This window comes from Jatropha curcas, chromosome 1 (genome assembly GCF_041381405.1).
Source record: "Jatropha curcas cultivar XTBG-Jc1 chromosome 1, XTBG_Jcur_1.0, whole genome shotgun sequence".
NCBI classification, from domain to species: Eukaryota; Viridiplantae; Streptophyta; class Magnoliopsida; order Malpighiales; family Euphorbiaceae; genus Jatropha; species Jatropha curcas.
In genome coordinates this window covers 2903856-2924295 of record NC_143151.1, presented here as the reverse complement: position 1 = coordinate 2924295, position 20440 = coordinate 2903856, and the positions used below count along the sequence as shown (strand labels likewise).

General features: G+C 31.6%; 3 protein-coding genes across 4 annotated transcripts; 2 read left to right on the top strand and 1 right to left on the bottom strand.

The window, feature by feature from the left end:
- Positions 1-1964: 1964 nt before the first annotated feature.
- LOC105628214 (protein ALP1-like) lies at positions 1965-6893 on the top strand. Of its 2 annotated transcripts, none has more exons than XM_012209589.3 (3): positions 1965-2196; positions 2285-2475; positions 5531-6893. In XM_012209589.3, exons 2-3 carry the CDS (start codon positions 2331-2333, stop codon positions 6574-6576), a joined length of 1191 nt encoding a protein of 396 aa, XP_012064979.1. In that variant the 5' UTR covers positions 1965-2196; positions 2285-2330; the 3' UTR covers positions 6577-6893. The 2 variants fall into 2 exon arrangements, with proteins under 2 accessions (XP_012064979.1, XP_012064978.1); XM_012209588.4 differs by having other exon boundaries at positions 1966-2196; positions 2281-2475.
- Positions 6894-7938: 1045 nt separating this feature from the next.
- Positions 7939-13268, bottom strand: MBD7 (methyl-CPG-binding domain 7). The gene is given in 8 exon segments (XM_089724629.1): positions 7939-8170; positions 8397-8616; positions 8873-9052; positions 9467-9580; positions 9669-9800; positions 10213-10326; positions 10514-10630; positions 12701-13268. Coding segments are annotated over 7 exon segments (1065 nt in total). The 5' UTR covers positions 12893-13268; the 3' UTR covers positions 7939-8170; positions 8397-8400.
- Positions 13269-19522: 6254 nt separating this feature from the next.
- RHL41 (C2H2-type zinc finger family protein) lies at positions 19523-20266 on the top strand. The gene has a single exon (XM_020676857.3). The coding sequence runs from the start codon at positions 19587-19589 to the stop codon at positions 20151-20153; it is 567 nt and encodes a 188-aa protein (XP_020532516.3). The 5' UTR covers positions 19523-19586; the 3' UTR covers positions 20154-20266.
- The last annotated feature ends 174 nt before the right edge of the window (positions 20267-20440 follow it).

The window sequence follows — 20440 nt, the reverse complement described above, 5'->3', positions numbered from 1 at the left end:
TTTAGTTATGTTGCTTTTTCCAATAGGTCGTTACATCAAGCATAAAAGCTTCAGATTTGATTTAATTTTTATATAATTTCAAATACGATAATTTATTTATATACTGAAAATTCATCAATAAATCAATTTTATATTTTTAATTTATTTATTTCAAAATTCACATAAAGCCCAAGTCCAAACCCCTAATAAAAAAGGACTTTATTTGAAATCAAAAATTTTAAATTCATCACTATATATTGTATAATTCATATTGTAATCTAGTATTATTATATTTGAACTTACTGATTTATATATTTTTTATACATTTAGTACTACTACTATAAAAAAAAAAAACCAACATTAAATCTGTTTTTTTTTTTTCCTGACAAAAGTTGCAATAATGATAATAATATAATTTAATTTTTACCTCGTATTGCAATACTTAATTCATAAATTTAAATTGCACACTTATTTTCAAATTTTATCATCTTTAATTTGTTTTTATCCAAATATCAAAATCCACGTAATATTATATAAACTACATATTTTCTAGACTTATTTAAGTGGTAAAAACTACATAATGGGATCGAGGTAAGAATTTTCCATCTATCTATGTCGATTTATTTATATCTATATAAATATATAATTTTTAAAACATAAATACTTACGTGGCAACATATTATAATATGAAAGTGATTATGTGGAATTTTATTTTTTTATTATAATTAATTTTTTTATTTAATAAAAATTAATTTTTTATTAAATAATGAATTTACAACCTAATAAATCTAATGGAGTATTTCATTATAATCAATATTTTTTACATTTAATATTTACATTAAATAGTTTTTATTCTATAAGAAAAATAAAGGAGTTATAATATGGTCATAATTAATAAAAATTAATTAAATAATACAATTTTTTTAAGAATATAATTAAATAATATAGTTAGATTAACAAATAGAATTAAAATATTAATTTCAATTCACTAAAATTTATTTCATTAAAATTAAATATTCTTGTACTCCATTTAATTTAAATATATGAGAATTTCAAAGAGAAAAAATAAATAATTAACTAAATATGTCAATTGAATTACAATAATTAACTTATAATAATTAATTATGCTAATTAATATTTCATTTCGTTACTTTCAAAAAGAGTGTATAATTTTACCTTAGACCATTTAATCAAAAATTTATGAGCAAATTATTTAAATTAAAGCAACATAAATGTAAATTACAATAATTTTCTTGAAAATTATAAATTTAATTAAAAAACAGAAAATTATACAACTCGTGCATCGCGCGGGTACATGGTTACTAAAGCTATATTTAATTATTTACAAAAACAAAATTGAAAGCAAAACTACATCATTTTCATGGAAAAGAAACAAGAAAACGTATATTTAGGGTTAAATTTGTCTAAATTCGGTTTATGGATCAAAACTAATCAAGTTGTAAAATTGTAAAATGATTTCTATTTATTCTTTTTTTTCTCACTAAATGATCATAAATAATCCTAATTTTAATAAAAAAAAAAATTTTATTGATTATATTTATCCAAGGATTCGATCTAGGTGAGATAGTTACTTGTGTAATTTTAACTAAAACTTAATCTAAAAATTGCTAATCCCCAGCATATGCATCCAAAAAGCAAGCCCAAGAAGGAAACTTTTTGGAGAATACAAATTTATTTCAATAAAAACTCCAAAGGTTGAATCTTGAACTTTCAAAGCAATCACAAAACACAGCACCAACAGTCCTCTCCCTGGAATCTGAGGAGAGGGGAAAAACAAGAGAGAAAATTTGTAAGAAAGAGAGGAGCTACTATTAACTGTTTGTGTCGTTTTCATTTACCTTCTATTGCCACATTGTCTTAAACAAAGACTTGCCCACATGTGTTAGCACATAGATTTTGCTTCTTTACATGACATACTATATATATATATATATATATATATATATATATATATATATCTTCTTCTTCTCTTTTTTTTTTTTTCCTCTATCTTACAAAAAAGCTCTCCCTTCGCTGTTATTATTGTTGTTATTTATTTCTCTCATTTATTTGCATGCTTCAAAAACAACACACACAAAAAGAAAAGCAAAACACGCACTCATATACTGCAACTAACTTCGCCTGTTCATGAAATTTGTTGCATGTTATACGACCCACTGTTCCTCTCATCATTGCTTCATGATCTCTTTGTGACTGGTAAGTGCTTTTGTGTTTTGAATAATGGGTATTGGTTTTTATGTGGATTCTAATTTAGTTTGTTTAATTTTTAATTGTTTGAAGCCAGTAGGTTGTCCTGAGTTTGGATTTAATTTTGGGGTCGTTTAAGCTTGATGGGTCCAATAAGAGGTTACAAAAAGAGGAAAAAGACAGATAAAAGGACGGAGGAAAATGCTTCTGGTTCTGGTTCTGGTTCTGGGTCTACAGAGAAAGAAGGGCCTGTAGATTGGTGGGATGAGTTCTCCAAGAGGATTAATGGTATGCTTTTCTTCATAAATTTTGTTTCTTTGTTATATCTGTTATGTTATCTTTCTTTTCATTTATTTTTCTTCTATTTGTTTAATTCTTTTTCGTTTTCTGCTTATTGTTCTTATATTCTGATGCTGCTTTTCTTGATCATTGGGTGGGAAGTTTGTTATCTATATTTTCGATTTAATTCAGTCATGGGTTGAATGTAATTTTGGTTTAATTAAACTATCATGCTTCACCTTTTATTCAACTTGTTTGTTAATACATTGCAAGAGATGAGGGATCCCTAATCTGGCTTTTGAGCTTGCCTTCTTGGCTTGTAATTGTGGAAAAGTAAGAGTCAAAGTGGTTTCATAATAATTGAAAATAAGGGCAAGAATTACATATGCCATTATTTAAGAATTGAGAATGCCCATGGCTTAATGCTTGCTGTGTGTTCCGTAGGAGTACAAATTAGTAATTGTAAGTCTTCTACTGATACGATTGAGAATTCCAGATGAGTATTTTGTAAAGGTCAATGCTGTTGAAAAATTTAAAACCTTTTAAAATAAATAACTATTAATAATATGTTGGTGAAACATAATTCTTGCTACATTAAATGGTTACTTCCTATAGAGCACCTGCCTATCCGTTTGGGATTCTGAAAGTTGAGCTGCTCTTTTAAGTGGGGACATATATGTAGTTCTTTTTCTTGCAATACTCAACTTAAGCATTCTTTTAAGAGCTCTGATTGAGCCACCATCAGAGCTGGATTATCAGATATCTAACATTTAAAGCTACCAAATATAAATATATATACATATATATATATATATATATATATATATATATATAGAGAGAGAGAGAGAGAGAGAGAGAGAGAGAGAGAGTTGCAAAAGTTTGTAGACACGACCAATAACAGAAACTGGAGTAGCAAAAGTTTGAAACAATGACCAATTCTGGAACCAGATTTCATTTATCAGTACAAATTGGTCAATTTCTAACCAGTTAGTCAGGTCTGCTACCAGGCTTTATTTTTTTCCCCTTGGGTACTCCTTAAATTCTTTGCTTCAGTTAAATGGTTTGCTGTTGAAAGATACCTTTAGTTGATTGTTTAAAAATGTAAAGCCATCTTCAAATTAGGCAGTGGACAGTTACAGTTCTAGACAAAGGTGTTTGATTGTTAGAAAAATGTCATTTCTTCTTGTGGAACTGTCTCCCTTCTAAAATAAAAATAAAGATGCAGATATAACTTGTTTGCACAATGCATTGTTAGTCAGGAGGTTTCCATGTTATCTAAAAAGGTTTGCCTTTGGAGGTGAAAAGTCATATCATTCTAATACGTGGCGCTTAACTCAGAATGAAGTCTATTTATGATGAGAAAGGGATGGTAAGACTCTGAAGAATGTCATATCAAGGAACTGATTAATCCATTTCATTGAATTTCAGTTTTTGGTCAGAAGCATGGGCTTGAATAGAGTGGTCACAACCTGGCAACCATTGCATGTAGGGTCTTCTGTTGTTGATATTATGAAGAAAAGCTTTAGTTGCTTTTAGATCACCTGTCTAGATCAAGTTAGTCCACCAGTCAAATAAGTTATGGATTATTTGCAACTATTACACGAATATGTTTAAGAATGCAGAGATGAACTAATAGTTCAGCGATTGGTAATCCAGATTTTGAATGAGTTGGAAACATCTCTACATCTATTATGAGATAAATGAATGAGCTAGCTCCCAATTTAAAACTGTTACTTGGGTGATTAATCATACGTATATGTATGTGCACCAACTTGTCCAACGTAGATAAGCATTTAAGGTCTACACAGGCTTCCGTTCAATAATTGTATCACATATGAATCTACCCGAGCAACCATCTTGCAGTAGTAGTAATAAAACAAATTAAAGATGATATATAGCAGGTGCATTAAATTTAAAATTCTGCAACGTGTCAAAAGGCTATTGATGTACATTTGGGACCTTAATGCAAACATAGATGTTTGCAATATATTCTCCATATAACTGCAACTAATTGCTATTTATAAAAATGCTCATGTCATTTAAATATGACTACACTGCTATTCATAAAATGTTGATATAAACATGACTAAATTAATATATGAATACATTATATTTTTCTTTCCATGAGTTCCCATGTGAGTCTTTCTTCATATGTGTGCATATGTTTCCTTCCCTTTTTTTATCTCCTTTTTTAAGAATAACATTTGAGTTTTTTCCTTGCCATTAATTTCCATTATTATGAGGTCTGTGTTCTGACATCAGGAGCTGTTTAGATCTCATCTTTATTTGTCTAACTTTGCTGTGGCATCAGAACTAAATCGTGGTGGTTAGAAAATTTTGAATTGATAAGCACATACCACCAGTCTATACTTCATTTTGATGAGCATATATTCATTTGAGTTTTTTCTTCCCTTTTCTGTTTGTCATCTGTTAACTTATGCAGAAAAACAGGAATGTAAATAAAAGAAAACAGGCCTTTTAAAGATTGCCTTTCGGTTTTCTTTCAGGATTTCTTTCTCAAAACCCATGGTATTATGAGAAACTTATAAGTTTGACCCAAGGAAGATGTTAAACCTGAATTCATATTTTCCTTTTTTTTCTTTCATAAACATAATGCAGATATCATTTAATAATTATTGTGATGCACTGTTATACAAGGTGGAATTCTTGTTTAAATTGTCTTTCCAAGAACTCTTTGGATGGATATTCCTGTGCTTAAATCATACACTTTCTAATCCTTGATGGTAGTCATATTAATTTGTTTGCTTACCTATGACTATTAACATAGTCTAATTAAAAATAGTCAGCTGATTTATTACTATAGAGGACAGCAGTGAAATTTGTATGTAATGGATCTGCTTGTAACATCTCCTTATACCTGGCAAACAACATTATGCTTTTCATTTCTATTATTGTTGTATATGCTTTTTGTATATACTTTTCAAATGTTGAAGGTTGAGGTGCTTTAGTACTACATTTAAAATTGCACAACTTTTCTGGAATCCAATCAAAATGCTACCGGTTTAAGAATGGTAATTCCATGTCTCATTTGTCTTACCTGCAGGTCTTCAATCTCCATCAAAGAGTTTGGACAAGTTTGAACATATTTTCAGGATTTCCAGGAAAACTTTTAACTACATATGTTCACTTGTGAAGGAAGATATGGCTGCCAAATCGAGAGAATTTACATTTCTAAATGGCAAGGTTTTATCTTTGCATGATCAGGTAGCTGTAGCTTTAAGAAGGCTAGGTTCTGGCGATTCACTAGTGACTGTTGCTGATTTCTTTGGACTGAATCACTCTACTGTCTCGCAAGTGACCTGGCGTTTTGTGGAGGCCATGGAAGAAAGGGGGCTTAAGCACCTGAAATGGCCATCTAATGAATCAGAAATGACAGAAATAAAATCCAAATTTGAGAAACTACGAGGTCTCCCTAATTGCTGCGGTGTGATTGAGACCACTCACATTATGATGTTGTTGCCGTCTTCAGACCCTTCAAGTCATCTCTGGCTTGATCATGAAAAGAACCACAGTATGATCTTGCAGGCAATTGTGGATTCTGAGATGAGGTTTCTGGACATAGTCACTGGATGGCCTGGAAAAATGGAAGATAGGGTAGTGTTTCAAAGCTCAAACTTCTATAAACTGTGTGAAAGTGGCGAAAGGTTGAATGGGAAAAATTTACAGCTTTCAGACGGATCAGAAATAAGAGAATATATAATAGGGGATTCAGGCTTTCCACTGCTTCCCTATCTTATTGTTCCTTATGAAGGGAAAGAACTATCAGAAACGAAAGCTGAGTTCAACAAGCGACATTTTGCAACTCAGATGGTGGCCCAAAGAGCACTGGCAAGGCTCAAGGAGATGTGGAGGATCATCCATGGAGTAATGTGGAGACCTGACAAGCATAGGTTGCCAAGAATAATTCTAGTCTGCTGTTTGCTCCATAACATTATCATTGATATGGAAGATGAGGCACAAGGTGATATTCCTTCATGTCACGAGCATGATCCAGAATACCAACAACCAATTTGCGAATTCATTGACATAAAAGGTGTGTATCTGAGAGACAAGCTGTCTTTATACTTGTCTGGAAGATTGCCACCATGAATATTTTTCAAGAGGGTTGATTGACCACCAAAGAAATGGGTTTAAATTGTTATTTAAGAGTGCTTATGAGACATTCTCTCTCACTTAAAAGTACAAAAATGCAGTCAATTCGTTTCCTTTATTAACATTGTAAATAGCCTGGCTAAATTTGTGGCTCATGAAATCGTAAGGTAATGGCTGGGAAAATCTCGTGAGAGAGAAGATTATTTTTTATTTTTTATTTTTATTATTATTACAATATAGAACATAAATTACTCAGAATTGCTCCAGGCTAGAACAATGCCATTTTGATTTTAATTTCATTATTTTTATGGGAATTCTCCTTTTTTTTTTTTTTTTTTTTTTTTTTTTTTTTTTTTGAATTTTGAAAACTGATAAGAGTTTTCTCTTGTAAAGTGCTATTACTGATTATATATGGCGTTCGTTTCCATTCTTTTTCTTTTATTTTTCATCTTTTTCTGTTTTTTATTTTTTCAGGAAAAGGCTTCTGTTATCTTTAATTAAAATTTGATCTTGTTTTATTATTTTTTTCCAATTCCTATCCGGAAAAGGCTTGTGTTATTTTTATTTCAAATTTGATATTGTTTTATTATTTTTTTTCCTATTCCAACTCAGTAAAGGAGACAGTCCTAAACTCTGATTTATTTATCTTCTCCTAATTCCAATCGGAAATCCCACAAAACCTTATATATAACCCTATCCATCGGTGAAACACATTATACAATCGCATTAACTTTTTTTATAGAAGAAAGAAGAAGATGAGTCAACGATCTCAGGCTGAGCAACAACAATTATGGGAAGAACAATCTCAGCAAGAGGCGCAACAAGTATTATGGGAAGAGCTATTGAAAGCTTATATTCGTTATCAACTGCAGCTTTTAGAGCAAGAGCTAGGCTTACAACATCCCCATGCAACAGTTCAATTATGGGAAGAGCCATTTGAAGCTTATATTCATTATCAACTGCAGCTTTTAGAGCAAGAACTAGGCTTACAACAACCCCAAGCAACAGTTGATTGCTCGCAATTCATGTCCTTCTTGACTCCTGACAAGTCGTTTTTGACACCGTGGACTTGGAACACTACTGTTGAAGAAGAATCAGATAATGAAGAAGAAGAACAGAGGATAATATTGCAGTCGGGTTCTTTCTTCAGTCATGATGTGATTTTGCAGGTGCCTTACGTAGAGCCTAAGGAAAGTTCGGACCAACTCGCAATTCCTTCAACGGATATTTGATCATTATTAGAGATAGAACTATATTTTGTATTACATGAAAATATGAAAAAAATAAATTCTTTTATAACATGAAAATAGGGATATTTGATCATTATTAGAGATTGTTTTTTTTTCTGCCGAAAATACCTTGTAAAACTTACGAGTTTTCTCTTGTTAAAAGGATATATGTTGGAGAGGGAAAACAGAAATTGAACTAAACTGCAGCTAGTACAACAACCATCAGCAAAGGAAACAACACAGTTACACAGATTAGACTATTGAAAATTAACATGTGCACTATACATGTGAAATTAGCTCTGTTCTTGACCTGCCCTAACCCATATCTTCCTGCAATATTCTCAGTCTCTGCAACTCAGTAACTGCAAAAATCAAACTTTAAAAATCAAGATCAAACCGGAAATTTTAACTTTGCTTGATTAAATTTTCAACCTAGGAGAGAGGGGAACATCAGAAATAAAAAAAAAAAGGTTACGAGCAAACACTGATTAGAAGCTTGTAGAATTATAACAAATCAACGAGTTGAACACTTCAAAGTTGAAACCGCGCTATGGGTATTGTAAAATGAGTTTTGATAGAAAGACATACATGTTTAGTATCTGTCATTGAGGCTCCTTATAAATGTCTCGGACCATTTATGCTTTACAGCTTCTGGTACCAGAGTATCTTCACTGAAAGACCTCCATATATTTCCCACTGGACTAAGAACCCACTTTATTTTGGCAGGTGGATTGCCAAGATCTACAATAGAAGTATCAACCTCATCGCCAGAAACATGTTTCTTTTCGGGATTGGGGTGGTTTGAAAGCTGCAAATGATATATGAGCATTGAACAATCAGTTTTCAGTATCTATTTTGATTCCCGTAGAATGAATGGTTGAAACCCGTTGCACAGTTTCAAATTTCAATATTTGGTTTAGTTTTGTTTTCCTATCATTTTTTATATCATGTCGTTGCCCAATTTGCATCAATAGTCCAAAAACTGTTGGAAGAACCAGAAATAATATGCTAAATCTTCAAGCAGAAATATGCAAGCCAAGTGCAATGAAGCTTATCCAACTCACAGTATGATCTCCCAGTTCTAATGCCTCAGGCATTGCTGTATATTCTTTCCCATCCGTAAGGTATAACTGATCTCCTGGATTTAATGCATTTGGTGCTTCATATGCCTTTTTTTCTGTAAGATACCTCTCAACAGATGTCAGGGAACGAAAACGCTTTCCAGTCCCTGGCTCAATGTAACACTGCACAACAAAAGCCATAGTTCTTCAAGTTAGAACTTTGAACACAATATCATCCAGCTTCTATGGAAAAAAAAAAATGTAGTGAGTGTATTAATACGGGGATCAAAAATATAATGGAAATGCACTAACAAATATCTGTTTCAGGATGCTGGTTCAACCAGAGGAAAACTATATTGTAGGTAGCAATACAATCAAATTTATTATGGTGTAGCATGTCATAGGCCAAAGATTTCTACATATACATTAAATTTATATAAAAACCTTCTGATAAAAGTTTCATATGCACAAATACAAACACAACCATAGACACAAAGGAGTATGCACACTCATCAAACACCAATCTCTCTCGAGCTTGAATAAGTGTTTGACTAAATGCAAATAAAAAGGAGCAAAATCTTATGTCCAGAACCATACTCTATCGACGACACCAGCATAATTGCCATTGCTACGTGGCTTTTCTTCAACAACCCAACCATCTGGTAGAGTGAAATGAGAACAGCTCTTGTAGTTGTGAGGAACAGTTTGCATCTGCAGCAGTGAAATCTGAAATAATATGCTAAATCTTCAAGCAGAATTGTACATGTCAATTGCTAATAAGCTTAATTATCCCACTCACAGTATGATTTCCCTCCTTGGCCATAGTTGTATATACTTTCCCATCCGTAAGGGACAATTGATCGCTTGTAAGGTATCGTTGAACAGATACTAGGGAACGGAACCGCTTTCCAGTTCCTGGCTCAATGTAACACTGCACAACAAAAAGCATAGTTCATAATTTGCATTATACAATTTAATGGAACAATGAAGAAAAAAATTCAATGCATACAATAATACAAGAACTGAAAGACATAGCAGAACTAAACTTGCTACATTTTAAGAATTGAAACAGTAATTCAAGCAAAAGTATACCTATATCGTAGATAGCAATATAATCAGATTGATTAAAGTTTAGCGAGTTGTAGGACCAAAGATCTCTACATGTATATGAAAATTACATACACTCCTCGCATAAATTTCAAAGGCATCTATTCAAGGATAAACATATTCATATACATATAAGAGTGTGGGCAGACAAATCAAATTCCAAGTAGCTCCAGCTTTAATAAGTGCTAACGTAAATGCAGATAAAAGAGTCAGAAAGCATGGGTGCAAAACCGTACTCGATCAATGACATTTGCGTAGTTGATGTTGCTTCATTGCTTTTCTTCAACAACCCAACCATCTGGCAGAGTGAAATGTGAGCCATTCTTAAAGATTTGGGTGCCAATTTGCATCTGCAGCAGCAAAATCCGGTTTACCCTGTTTTCTTGTTGAATGTCCAAGAACTCTTATTCAGATCAAACAGCAAACAAAGAGAAACCGAGTTGATTCTTTTGAAAGAAAAAGCCCTCCAAACTTGAATCTCTTACTAAATTGTCCTTATTGTTCCATTTCAATGAAATAATTAATAGTAAAACTCACATTTTTTCTATTGCCAGGTTCCAATCCCTTTTATGTAACATTTATCTTCCCACTTAAATATTTCTGAATGGATAACAGGGAGCGAAACTTTCGTCCAGTGCCAGGCTCACAGTAATGCTGCATATTAGACCAAAACTAAAGTATTTCACTTGCTGATAAAGTAGAATTCAGGTAAGGAACTTTAGAACAGAAAGATTCATGTTATAGCATCATATAACACTTTTGGCCCTGTCTCCAAAGCAAAGACAACACATGGCTGTATTGAGCCTTTCTAAACAAGAAAGACCTTGATATTAATCAATTACATTGCAGTGGAAGTATTAAACAGCAATGGTATGGTGATATTTACTTTTAAAAAAATAGAACAAAAAACCTTTCCTGAATTTTGAGAATAAGCTTTCTTTGCCCTTCTCTACTTGTGGTCCGGAAATTATGAATTTATCTAGAACTAGATCTCTCTTATCCACAAATAGATTAATAAAAAAGTCACAGTCAACTAAATAATCAACCAAAATTTTTTGAGCTAGCTCATGTGTTTAGTCTTGCAGCTGCATAGCATTTAGGATTTGGGCAACGCTTTTTCTGCAGTTAGGACCATAGTGCTGCTTGTACAAACAAACAGTCAGGTCCTGGGTCAAATAAAAAATGCAACCTGAATTGAGGGGTGTATATCTGGGACATATTGAAAGAATTGAGTATTAATAGCATGCTATTAGTGGGAATACGGCCCCGAGTGACAAGTCTATCATCAACATTTTTCCAGTTATGACAAATTGGAGTACTCAGGCATCCAAGAGGCATGAATTGGGTGAGATTCTTTGGGGTCGGGGAAAAATATAACTCCAGTGACAAAGGGTATATCATGGTATATCATTACACCTTTCCACTTATGAGAAATCAAATTAGTCGGGCACCGCATTTGGCATATCTTGTAATAGTGTTAGGGTGAAAAGGAAAAATGCAGCCCAATGAAAAGTCTATGATCAACATTTGTCTGGTTACAACAAATGGGATCACTCGAGCACCTGAGAGGCATGTGTTGAGTGAAATTTTTTGGGGTAAGACCATAAGAGGGGAAAATAAGACTCAAGTGACAAATGTATATCATCACATTTGTCTATTTATGGCAAATCAGATTAATGGATATGTTGTAATAGTGCTAGGGTGGAAGGAAAATGCAGCCCCAAATGATAAGTCTATATTTAGTGTTGTTCCGGTTTGACAAATCGGATTAGTCAGGCACCTGAGAGGCATGTGTTGGGCTAGTTTTTTAACCCCTTTTAGGGGTTAAAGGGAAAAATACAACTCCAATGACAAGTGCATATCATCACATTGTCCATTTATGACAAATCAAATTGCTCAAACACCCAATGGCATATCGTGCGATAGTGTTAGGGTCAAAGGAAAAATACAGCCCCAAATGAAAAGTCTATCATCATTATTTGTCCGGTTATAACAATCCGGATTACTCGGGCACCCGAGAGGCATACAAGGTAAAAGTTTTAGGGTAAAAGAAGAAATGCAGCCCCAGATGACATTTGTATATTTTCAATATCCATCCGGTTACAACGAATATCAATACTCGGGTACCCGAGAGGTATATCGGCTAAATGTACTTGGGTCTAAGGAAAATGCAGCATAATAATGTGTATATACGTAATCCTTGGTTTTGGTTTTGGTTTTGGGACGTTACAAATTACAACCCATCACAAATCGTGGGCTCCAGGGAATGACATCTGGCCAAATTCTTCCCTGGGCAGCCCGACCAATCGTCACAGTCTGAATCGCCCACGTGTTGCGATGAAGATTTCGTGACCCGGTATCCAAACTTAATATTTTCACGAAATCTCCATCGCAACACAAAATTGTCTCCAAAATCAGCAGCATTTTGCTGCCTTAGATTTTAGAGAAATTACAAAATAATCAGAATTTTCAGGAAAAAAAAAAAAAGCATTCTGTAAATGAATAGGCTTTAAATCATCTGTCATTAACTTTGGAAATGCTTAATTAGACTAACAAAAAAAAATAAAAAAAATCACTAGAGTAATTCTCAAATAGACAAAGATGCACAACACTAATGCATTCAAAATCAAGTAATACAACAGCTAAAACAAACAATGCGTTGTCAAAATCAAAGAAACTAATCGATAAAAAAATAAATAAGTTGTCATCTGAAAAAAACCGCACCTTATCGAAACGGCCATTACGCGGACGGCGCCGTTGCTCAACTACCCAACCATCGGGCAATTCGAAAGGCGGTGCTGATGAGCAAACCGCAGTGGAGGTAGTGCTGATCGGACCAACAATCTCCGATTCCCTGTTCTGATTTTGCTTCCCGGATAGGATTAGAAGGGAACTCAGCGAGACCTCGCGGCCCATTTTCGAGGTAAGGTTTGAAGTTTCTGGAAATGTTTGATCGGCTCTTCTATTTTCTTGGTGGATTATGAGCTGGGAAAGCCATTTTCTGGTTCTGGACCGTCCTTTAACTATATTTTCCTGCTACTTAAACAACTTTTTGCCTGCCTAGTCGAAAAGGAACAAAAGTTAAGAGCAAGTGCGCAAGAAACCCATTCTTTGCGTAGCATTACGGTAATGGGGAGTGCTTATTTGTGATCGCATTGTTCGATAGTAGGAGTGGCAAAGAGGCTAGACGTCATAGATACCAACGCCCATTTTCTATCACCATTTCCATTTCTACAAGAAATAGGAATGGTAAGTTCTAGGACAGTAAACGAGCCCGACTAGGAATGACATCGTTTTAATTTGATAGTTTTCGAGCTGAGTTGGAGCTCTAACATATTCTTATAAAGTCGAGTTGGAGCTCACCGGAGCTCATCTCATTAATGTTGGATTATATTATTTATTAATTTATGTACTCAAGTGGATGAAATGTTGTATTATATTTCATTCAATTTATTTTAGTATTGAACTTGATTGAATTTGTTGGATTCAATTTACTTATTAGTTGTACAAATTTAAAACATTTAAAAAAGTTTAATTAATCAATTATTTTGAAGTTTATTTATTTTTAATCCGTTGGAGTCAATAGATTTTGGCGCTTAGAATTAATAGATTCTATTAAAATAATCAAGTTTTTAATATTGATTATAAAACTGAGATATTTAGCTGTCTTTATAATAATAATTAAGATACTCAACATTGTATTATTTGTTCTCATTTTCTCTTTTTGAAAATGTTTCATAATTAGTATTTGTTTTTTTTTATTTTGATGCAGGTCGCGCATACCTAAAATTATTTTAGAAAAGAAATTTTGATTTAAATGAAGAATTAGGAAAATACACAGAATATCTATACGTTGGAATGAAGTTTCAAAACTATGGTCAAATCAAATATACAGTGCCAAGTTAGCCGTCCAATTCTAAAACATGGAAAGTAATATAAATTTTTATTTGGTAAACAATGATATATATCCCACCCTCCCATTTGCAAAGGACTTGTTGTAGCAGATGTAAAACAGAAGAAGATTTATACTTTCTTGTTTCTTTAATCAAAAGGGCTAGTTGAGTCTTGGTCAAACTTTTAATTAATTAATTAATTAATTTTCCAGATAATTAACTTCCATAACCAACCTGCGACAACTACTTTTCTTTCCTGCTTTGCTCCCTCAAGTGACTTTGTTTAAGGGAATTTTCAAATTTCGCAATAAAAAACTGATCATTTTTCACACAACTTTTTAGAAACTAGACATTTTTAATAATTCATAAATTAAATTAAATTAACAAATTTTTTTTTTAGAAAATAGATATTTTTAATAATTAGAGGAAAAAATTAGTAAAGTAGAAATAATTTTTAAAAAATTTCTATTGTCAATGGAGTAATTTGTTTATTTTTAGATTTATCTTCATGGGTTCTAATATGGACTTAAACACAAGCTTAGCGAACTCAGTTGGACATCATGTGGTAATGAGTATGAACTTAGAACTAATTAATTTGTGAAATTAAATTATGGGTGCCAAAATTATATTTCTTTTTCCTTTTTGTTTTTCTTCACCGAGTGTGGAGAAAGAGAGGGATATAGTTGGAAAATAAAATCGATCATGATGTAAATATTTAGAAGCTTATTATTAGAATAATTTATACACGTGGAAAATAAGTGACCATAGATTATATGCATTAAGTCCTATCTGATGTATAAAATAAATATTGTAATATAATGAAATAAATTTTTAATTTATTTTTCCAGTCAACTTGATTACATTATACACACATATCAAATGAGCTTAAGGACCGCCTCAGAGAGTGAGACATTGTATTGTGTCCGTGTGTAAATAATATGCAATATTTTTTTATCAGAAAAATTAATTTAGTTTATTATAATAAAATAAATTTAGAAAATTAATTTATTCAAACAATTTAATCCGAGTGAATATATTTTCCAAAAATAATATTTGTTTAATATTTAAGAAAATGATTATTTACTAGGATGGACTAAAAGATATAGCGATTGATTTTTATTAAAATACACTAATTCATTTTTCTTAATATGTGTGAAAACATAAACAGATTTATCTTTGTAGGGCATAAAAAATAATTTATTTTGAATGTACAATTTTTTTAAATAAATAACTAAAAAGATGTAGTAAACAAATATAGACTAGAATGTTTATATGTGAAATGGAGTTTTAAAATTGTGGTTGAATATATATATAGTTCCAAATTAGCCACCCAAATAAAAAACATGGAGAGTGATTTACATTTCATGTATTTGGTAAACATTAACGGTCTGTTTGGGAAGGAGGGAAAATTGGAAGCAAACCTATCAGAGTAGGTTTTCTTAACCGGTTATTCTTTTCATATAATTATATTTTCTCTTAAATTTATTATTTTTTTCAAAGAGAAATAAATATCTAGTGCTTCCTTTTGTAACGTCTTTACTTCCTTTGCCTCGTTTAACTTCAAGCAAATTGCCTGATCTTATTCTGACCATGCATTACTAGAAGTTTTACCAAATTAACAGATAACATTGATCGCACTGTGTTTTAACGGTGCAATCTCTATAATTTAAAAAATATAACTAATTCGTTCCAGTATTTTTTAAAAATAAATGGAATAATTTCGTCACTTCATAAGATGCTTAACGGAAAAATTTAGACGGAAGAATTTTATACTCTTACGGAAATAAACTCTAAGAAAATTTTAATATATTTCTTAAAAGATATGTACAGACTATTTGTATTTCGCAGACTATAAAATTCCTAATGTAATTTTCTCTTTATATAATACGGGTCTATCTAGACCATCTGAAAAGTCCAAGGCCATGACAGATGATATTCATGCACCACACTTGACTGTGTCCTTCCCGGAAGAAATACAGCAAATGTAAAACAGAAGATTTCCTAGAAGAAACTGGGATTGATGGGAATTAATTAAATACTATTTAATTACATTTATTCTACCTTAAATGGCCAGGCTCTATTACTTATAGTTTTTTTTTTTTTTTTTTCTTTGACTACTAAAGGTATCTCTCACTCCGGATTCATAATAAGTTAAATAAGAAAATGATCCCAAACCGAAAATGATTATGTTTAAAATTCTTTATAAAATATTGTTTCTGCTTTTCGATCATCTGATGATCACCTATGATCTAATACACTTAACCAGTAGATTAAACTGTCTTCAGACATTTATCTTTGACCTTTTTTTTTATTTCTTTAATGAAAAGAGCTTAGTTTAGTCTCACAGGTGACAACTACCTATCTTTCTTGCCTTGCTCCTTCATTGACTTTGTTTAAGGGAGTGTTTTCACTTTTCACAGATCACAATCAGAAAATCCAACCTCCCTCCGGTGGGCGAACTATTTTCGTCCAGAAGTAACAATTGGTTGGTTTCTTGCTCTGCCTACCAACCATAAATTGAAAAGATATATATTGCTGATTTTATTTGTGGAAAATTGAATTTATGCTGCTTTAAGTACCATTAGATTTGTCAATAACCGTACTATTCTGTCCTTCATTTCTAGAAGAAGATTGTCTATTGAATTTATGCTGCTTAAGTACCATTGGATTTGTCAACAACCGTACTATTCTGTCCTTCATTTCTAGAAGAAGATTTGTCTATGTAATCGGATGGGAACATATCCCTATTTCAATAAATTTACTATCATATTTCAATTTATAAAATTATCTTTACGAAAATTTCAATTTATAAAATTTTTCTATTAATTATTTTAATTTATAAAATTAAATCGATTAAACATTCATTTAATAATTTAAAATTATAAAATTATTATTTTAAAAATAATAAACACACATCAAATTAATATTTTATATATAAAAATCAAAAACACTGAAAAATAATTATTTCTAATGTGCAAACGTGTAAAATATTGTCAAAATTCATGCCTTAGTCGGTGTAAAGTTTAAGAAGTAAAATATTAAAGTTATCATGCGGCATCTATGGATGACATCATTATTACATTCTACGTATAAAATTTGAAAATTTTTACAAGTCATGAATTCAAATGTTTATAATTTATGATTCAAATATGGGACTTTCACAATTTTTCTGGTAAATAACACACATTTTCTCCATCAAACTAAATAACCCACTTGCCAACCTAACTCGTTTTCTGTTTTCCTAATTTTAAAAAAGAATGAAAAAAAAAGTCAGGATTTTGAAGAAGGATATATTTAATTTCCACGTGGCACTGAGTTAATTTCAAGTTTATCATGTTTATTAAATATGAGAAATTATTGAAAATTTGAAAAAAAAATATTAAAATTTGCATTACAGCTGTAAATTCAACGATTAACTCGAATCTTATTCACATTATTAAATTTACAGGAATTAGTATTTAGATAACAAAAATGAAAACAGTAAGATGATGGAGACTATGACTGTGACCGAGTGATGGTAAGGGAAGCACGCAAATTTGGAATTAGCTGGGTTAAAGAGAGAGGATTAAGGAAGCAAAAAGTGTGAAAGGAGGAAGCTTACACTGGACGTAATGGAATGGACCGCGTAGATTACTAGTAAGACACCACTTTTGAGTGCTACTCGCTATCCACGTTTCTGCGCTTTCTCATGCACCTTCTTCATTTTTTTTTTCTGGAACCTCTCTCGCTTTCTCACTTATCAGCTTTTTGTTTATACTCAATTTAGTTTAATCCAATGTCCACGCTCACGCGCTCTACAACCATGTGCCTTTCACCTCCACAAATAAATTGCTCCACATATATATATATATATATATATATATATATATATATATTTATTTCGCATATAAGCTAAATAGGCTAACTTCCACAAGTAAATTGCCCAGCATATTCGTTTTTTAAACAGTCGGATATCCAAAGCTCACTTAGCTAACTATTCTAGAGTTACACCAGATTGGCCTACCTCCATAAATAAATTGCTTAACATATTCTTTTGGTGAAATCATCCGATATCCAAAATACTATTTTAAATTTAGGCTGAGTAGATTTATAATGTGCTAAAACGTTCCTTACTAGATTTTAAAGATGTTTTACTAGATTTTAAAGATGTTTTACACACGTGGCTCAAATTCAAAATCTCTGAATAATAGAAAAGGGACCATTGTCATTATATTTTATCCCTTAATGATAAATTGCTCAACATATTAATTCATGATTGAAGTTTTTTACGGTTCATAAAGATTAAAAAAATAATGATTGAATCGCTTTTATTTTAGAAAAAAATAGGATAATTGATGAAATTATTTATTTAATTAAAATAAAATTTAATATAAATATCTAAATAAAAGTAAAGGAATAGAAAAAAAATATTTAATGCTATTTTGATTTTCTAAAACTATTATCTAAATAGACAGAAAGGATGGACTACTAAAACTGTTGTCTAAATAGAGAAAGGATGGAGTACTCAGTAGAAGAACATGTATGGTGATTGTTTATCCTTTATTGCATATTCAATGAAAGAAACACTCTTTGTTTGACTATTGTCAAAGATTAAATATTAATAAGCTTCTGTTCCATTTTATTTGCTTATTATTTTTTTAGATGTTCTAAAATATTTGTAATGTTTCTAAATTTATTTATTTAAATAATTATTTTTCTCATAATATATTCATTAAATGAATATTTTTATTAATATACTAATGAATTAAGGATGAAAAATGATAAAATAATTTTTTTTAACTAAATTCTTAATATGGTGTTTTGTCAAATCATACAAACAAAATGGGACAGAGGAAGTATTCAATTGTTAGCAACACTAAAGTGAAATTTAAAATTTTCAATACTCATTAATTTAATTTAGTTTATGATATTTATTTTATATTAATATTTGAAGCAAGTTAAACATCACTTAAAAATGATAAGAAAAAATTATTAATTTAATACTTATACTAGTTTTACTAAATATAACTCAAAAAATTGGAATAGGCTGAATAATTTAAAATACACAATTTCACTTGCTCTATCAAAATAAGATTCAGATATTTATAAACATATTTGAAATGAATAAAATTTAAAGGTAAATATATTTGAACTTAAATATGAGTCACAAAGCAAATGAGAGTAAGAAACCTTTACTATATGCGGTTGAAGAGAATTAATACCTGATTTTAAAATTAAAAAAAAAAAAAAAAGAAAGAAAATTAATAGTGTTAATAAATTTTTGAACCCAAAAAATAAATAAATAAAAAAATATCTTCCCACAGAGAAAATTCTTCAAACATATCCACGCGCCTGGGAAAAGCGCTTGGAATTGATTTCTGAATTCTACTTATAATAGTATAAGTTCTAGAGTTGTCAGGTCATTAGGAAGACTCGCGTAGGCTCGCCCCGAAGGACCATAGCAAACGATGCGAAAAGCAACGCGGTCACGTAAACGTAACAACTACGGCGGCTATAATGTCCCCTCCAATTTTCTTTTTATTTACACAAATTACCACTCTTTCTTACTTACTTGACCCGCACGATTGAAAGGGCAAATCTGCCACTTCAAGTACGTCACTGCTTAGGCCACTTCAAACTCCTCAAAACCTTCTATAAATACACCAAACTCTCAAACTACTTCCATCACCAAATTCAAAACCAAAACCAATCAAAATTACAGATTTGCTTTCACATCAATGAAGAGAGGTAGAGAAGAGGAAGCCATGGACATGGCCAATTGCTTAATGTTACTCTCCAAAGTTGGCCGAACTGAAGAAGAAACGACAGGTCGTATGTTTTCGTGCAAAACGTGTAATAGAAAATTCCCTTCGTTCCAAGCATTAGGTGGTCACCGTGCTAGCCACAAGAAACCAAAACTCATTGGAGGTGAGTTGTTAAAGTTACCTAGCTCGCCGCCTAAGCCGAAAACCCATGAATGCTCCATTTGTGGGCTTGAGTTCGCCATTGGACAAGCTTTAGGAGGTCATATGAGGAGGCATAGAGGTGTTGCTAATAATAATATGGTCGGTGAAGAGTTAGTGACTTTAGGAGGTCATATGAGGAGGCATAGAGGTGTTGCTAATGATAATATGGTCGGTGAAGAGTTAGTGACTCGGTCTCTGTTCTCCGTGCCGATTATGAAGAAATCCGTGAGTAAGAGAGTTTTGAGTTTGGATCTGAATTTGCCGCCGGTGGAAAACGACTTGACGTTGCAGTTAGGGAAGGTGGTGCAGAGTCCCCTTGTTTTGAATTGTTTTATTTAGGGTTTTAGACATATATGTAGATGGAATTTTTTTGTATCTAGAGCAATTTAGCAGTTAGAATTTTATTTTCAGATTTATTCATTTATTATATTTATAGACAGTATTTTACGAAATTTTTTCCCGGAAAAATTTTGTGCAGTCTCTTTGATGGATTTTTTTTTTGAAAAAAAATATCATAAATAATATTTCATAATATTGATCGAAGATACACAGTCCACAAATTGAGATCTAAATTTTAAATTCCCTAACCAAAGAAGAACTAAAACCCTTATGGTAGAAGAAAAAAA

Bases quoted from the DNA above. Each gene is read 5' to 3' on its own strand.
- LOC105628214 (XM_012209589.3), top strand. From the start codon at position 2,331: ATGGGTCCAATAAGAGGTTACAAAAAGAGGAAAAAGACAGATAAAAGG. The intron at 2,476-5,530 runs GTATGCTTTTCT...TCTTACCTGCAG, and splicing joins GTTCTCCAAGAGGATTAATG to GTCTTCAATCTCCATCAAAG.
- RHL41 (XM_020676857.3), top strand. From the start codon at position 19,587: ATGAAGAGAGGTAGAGAAGAGGAAGCCATGGACATGGCCAATTGCTTA.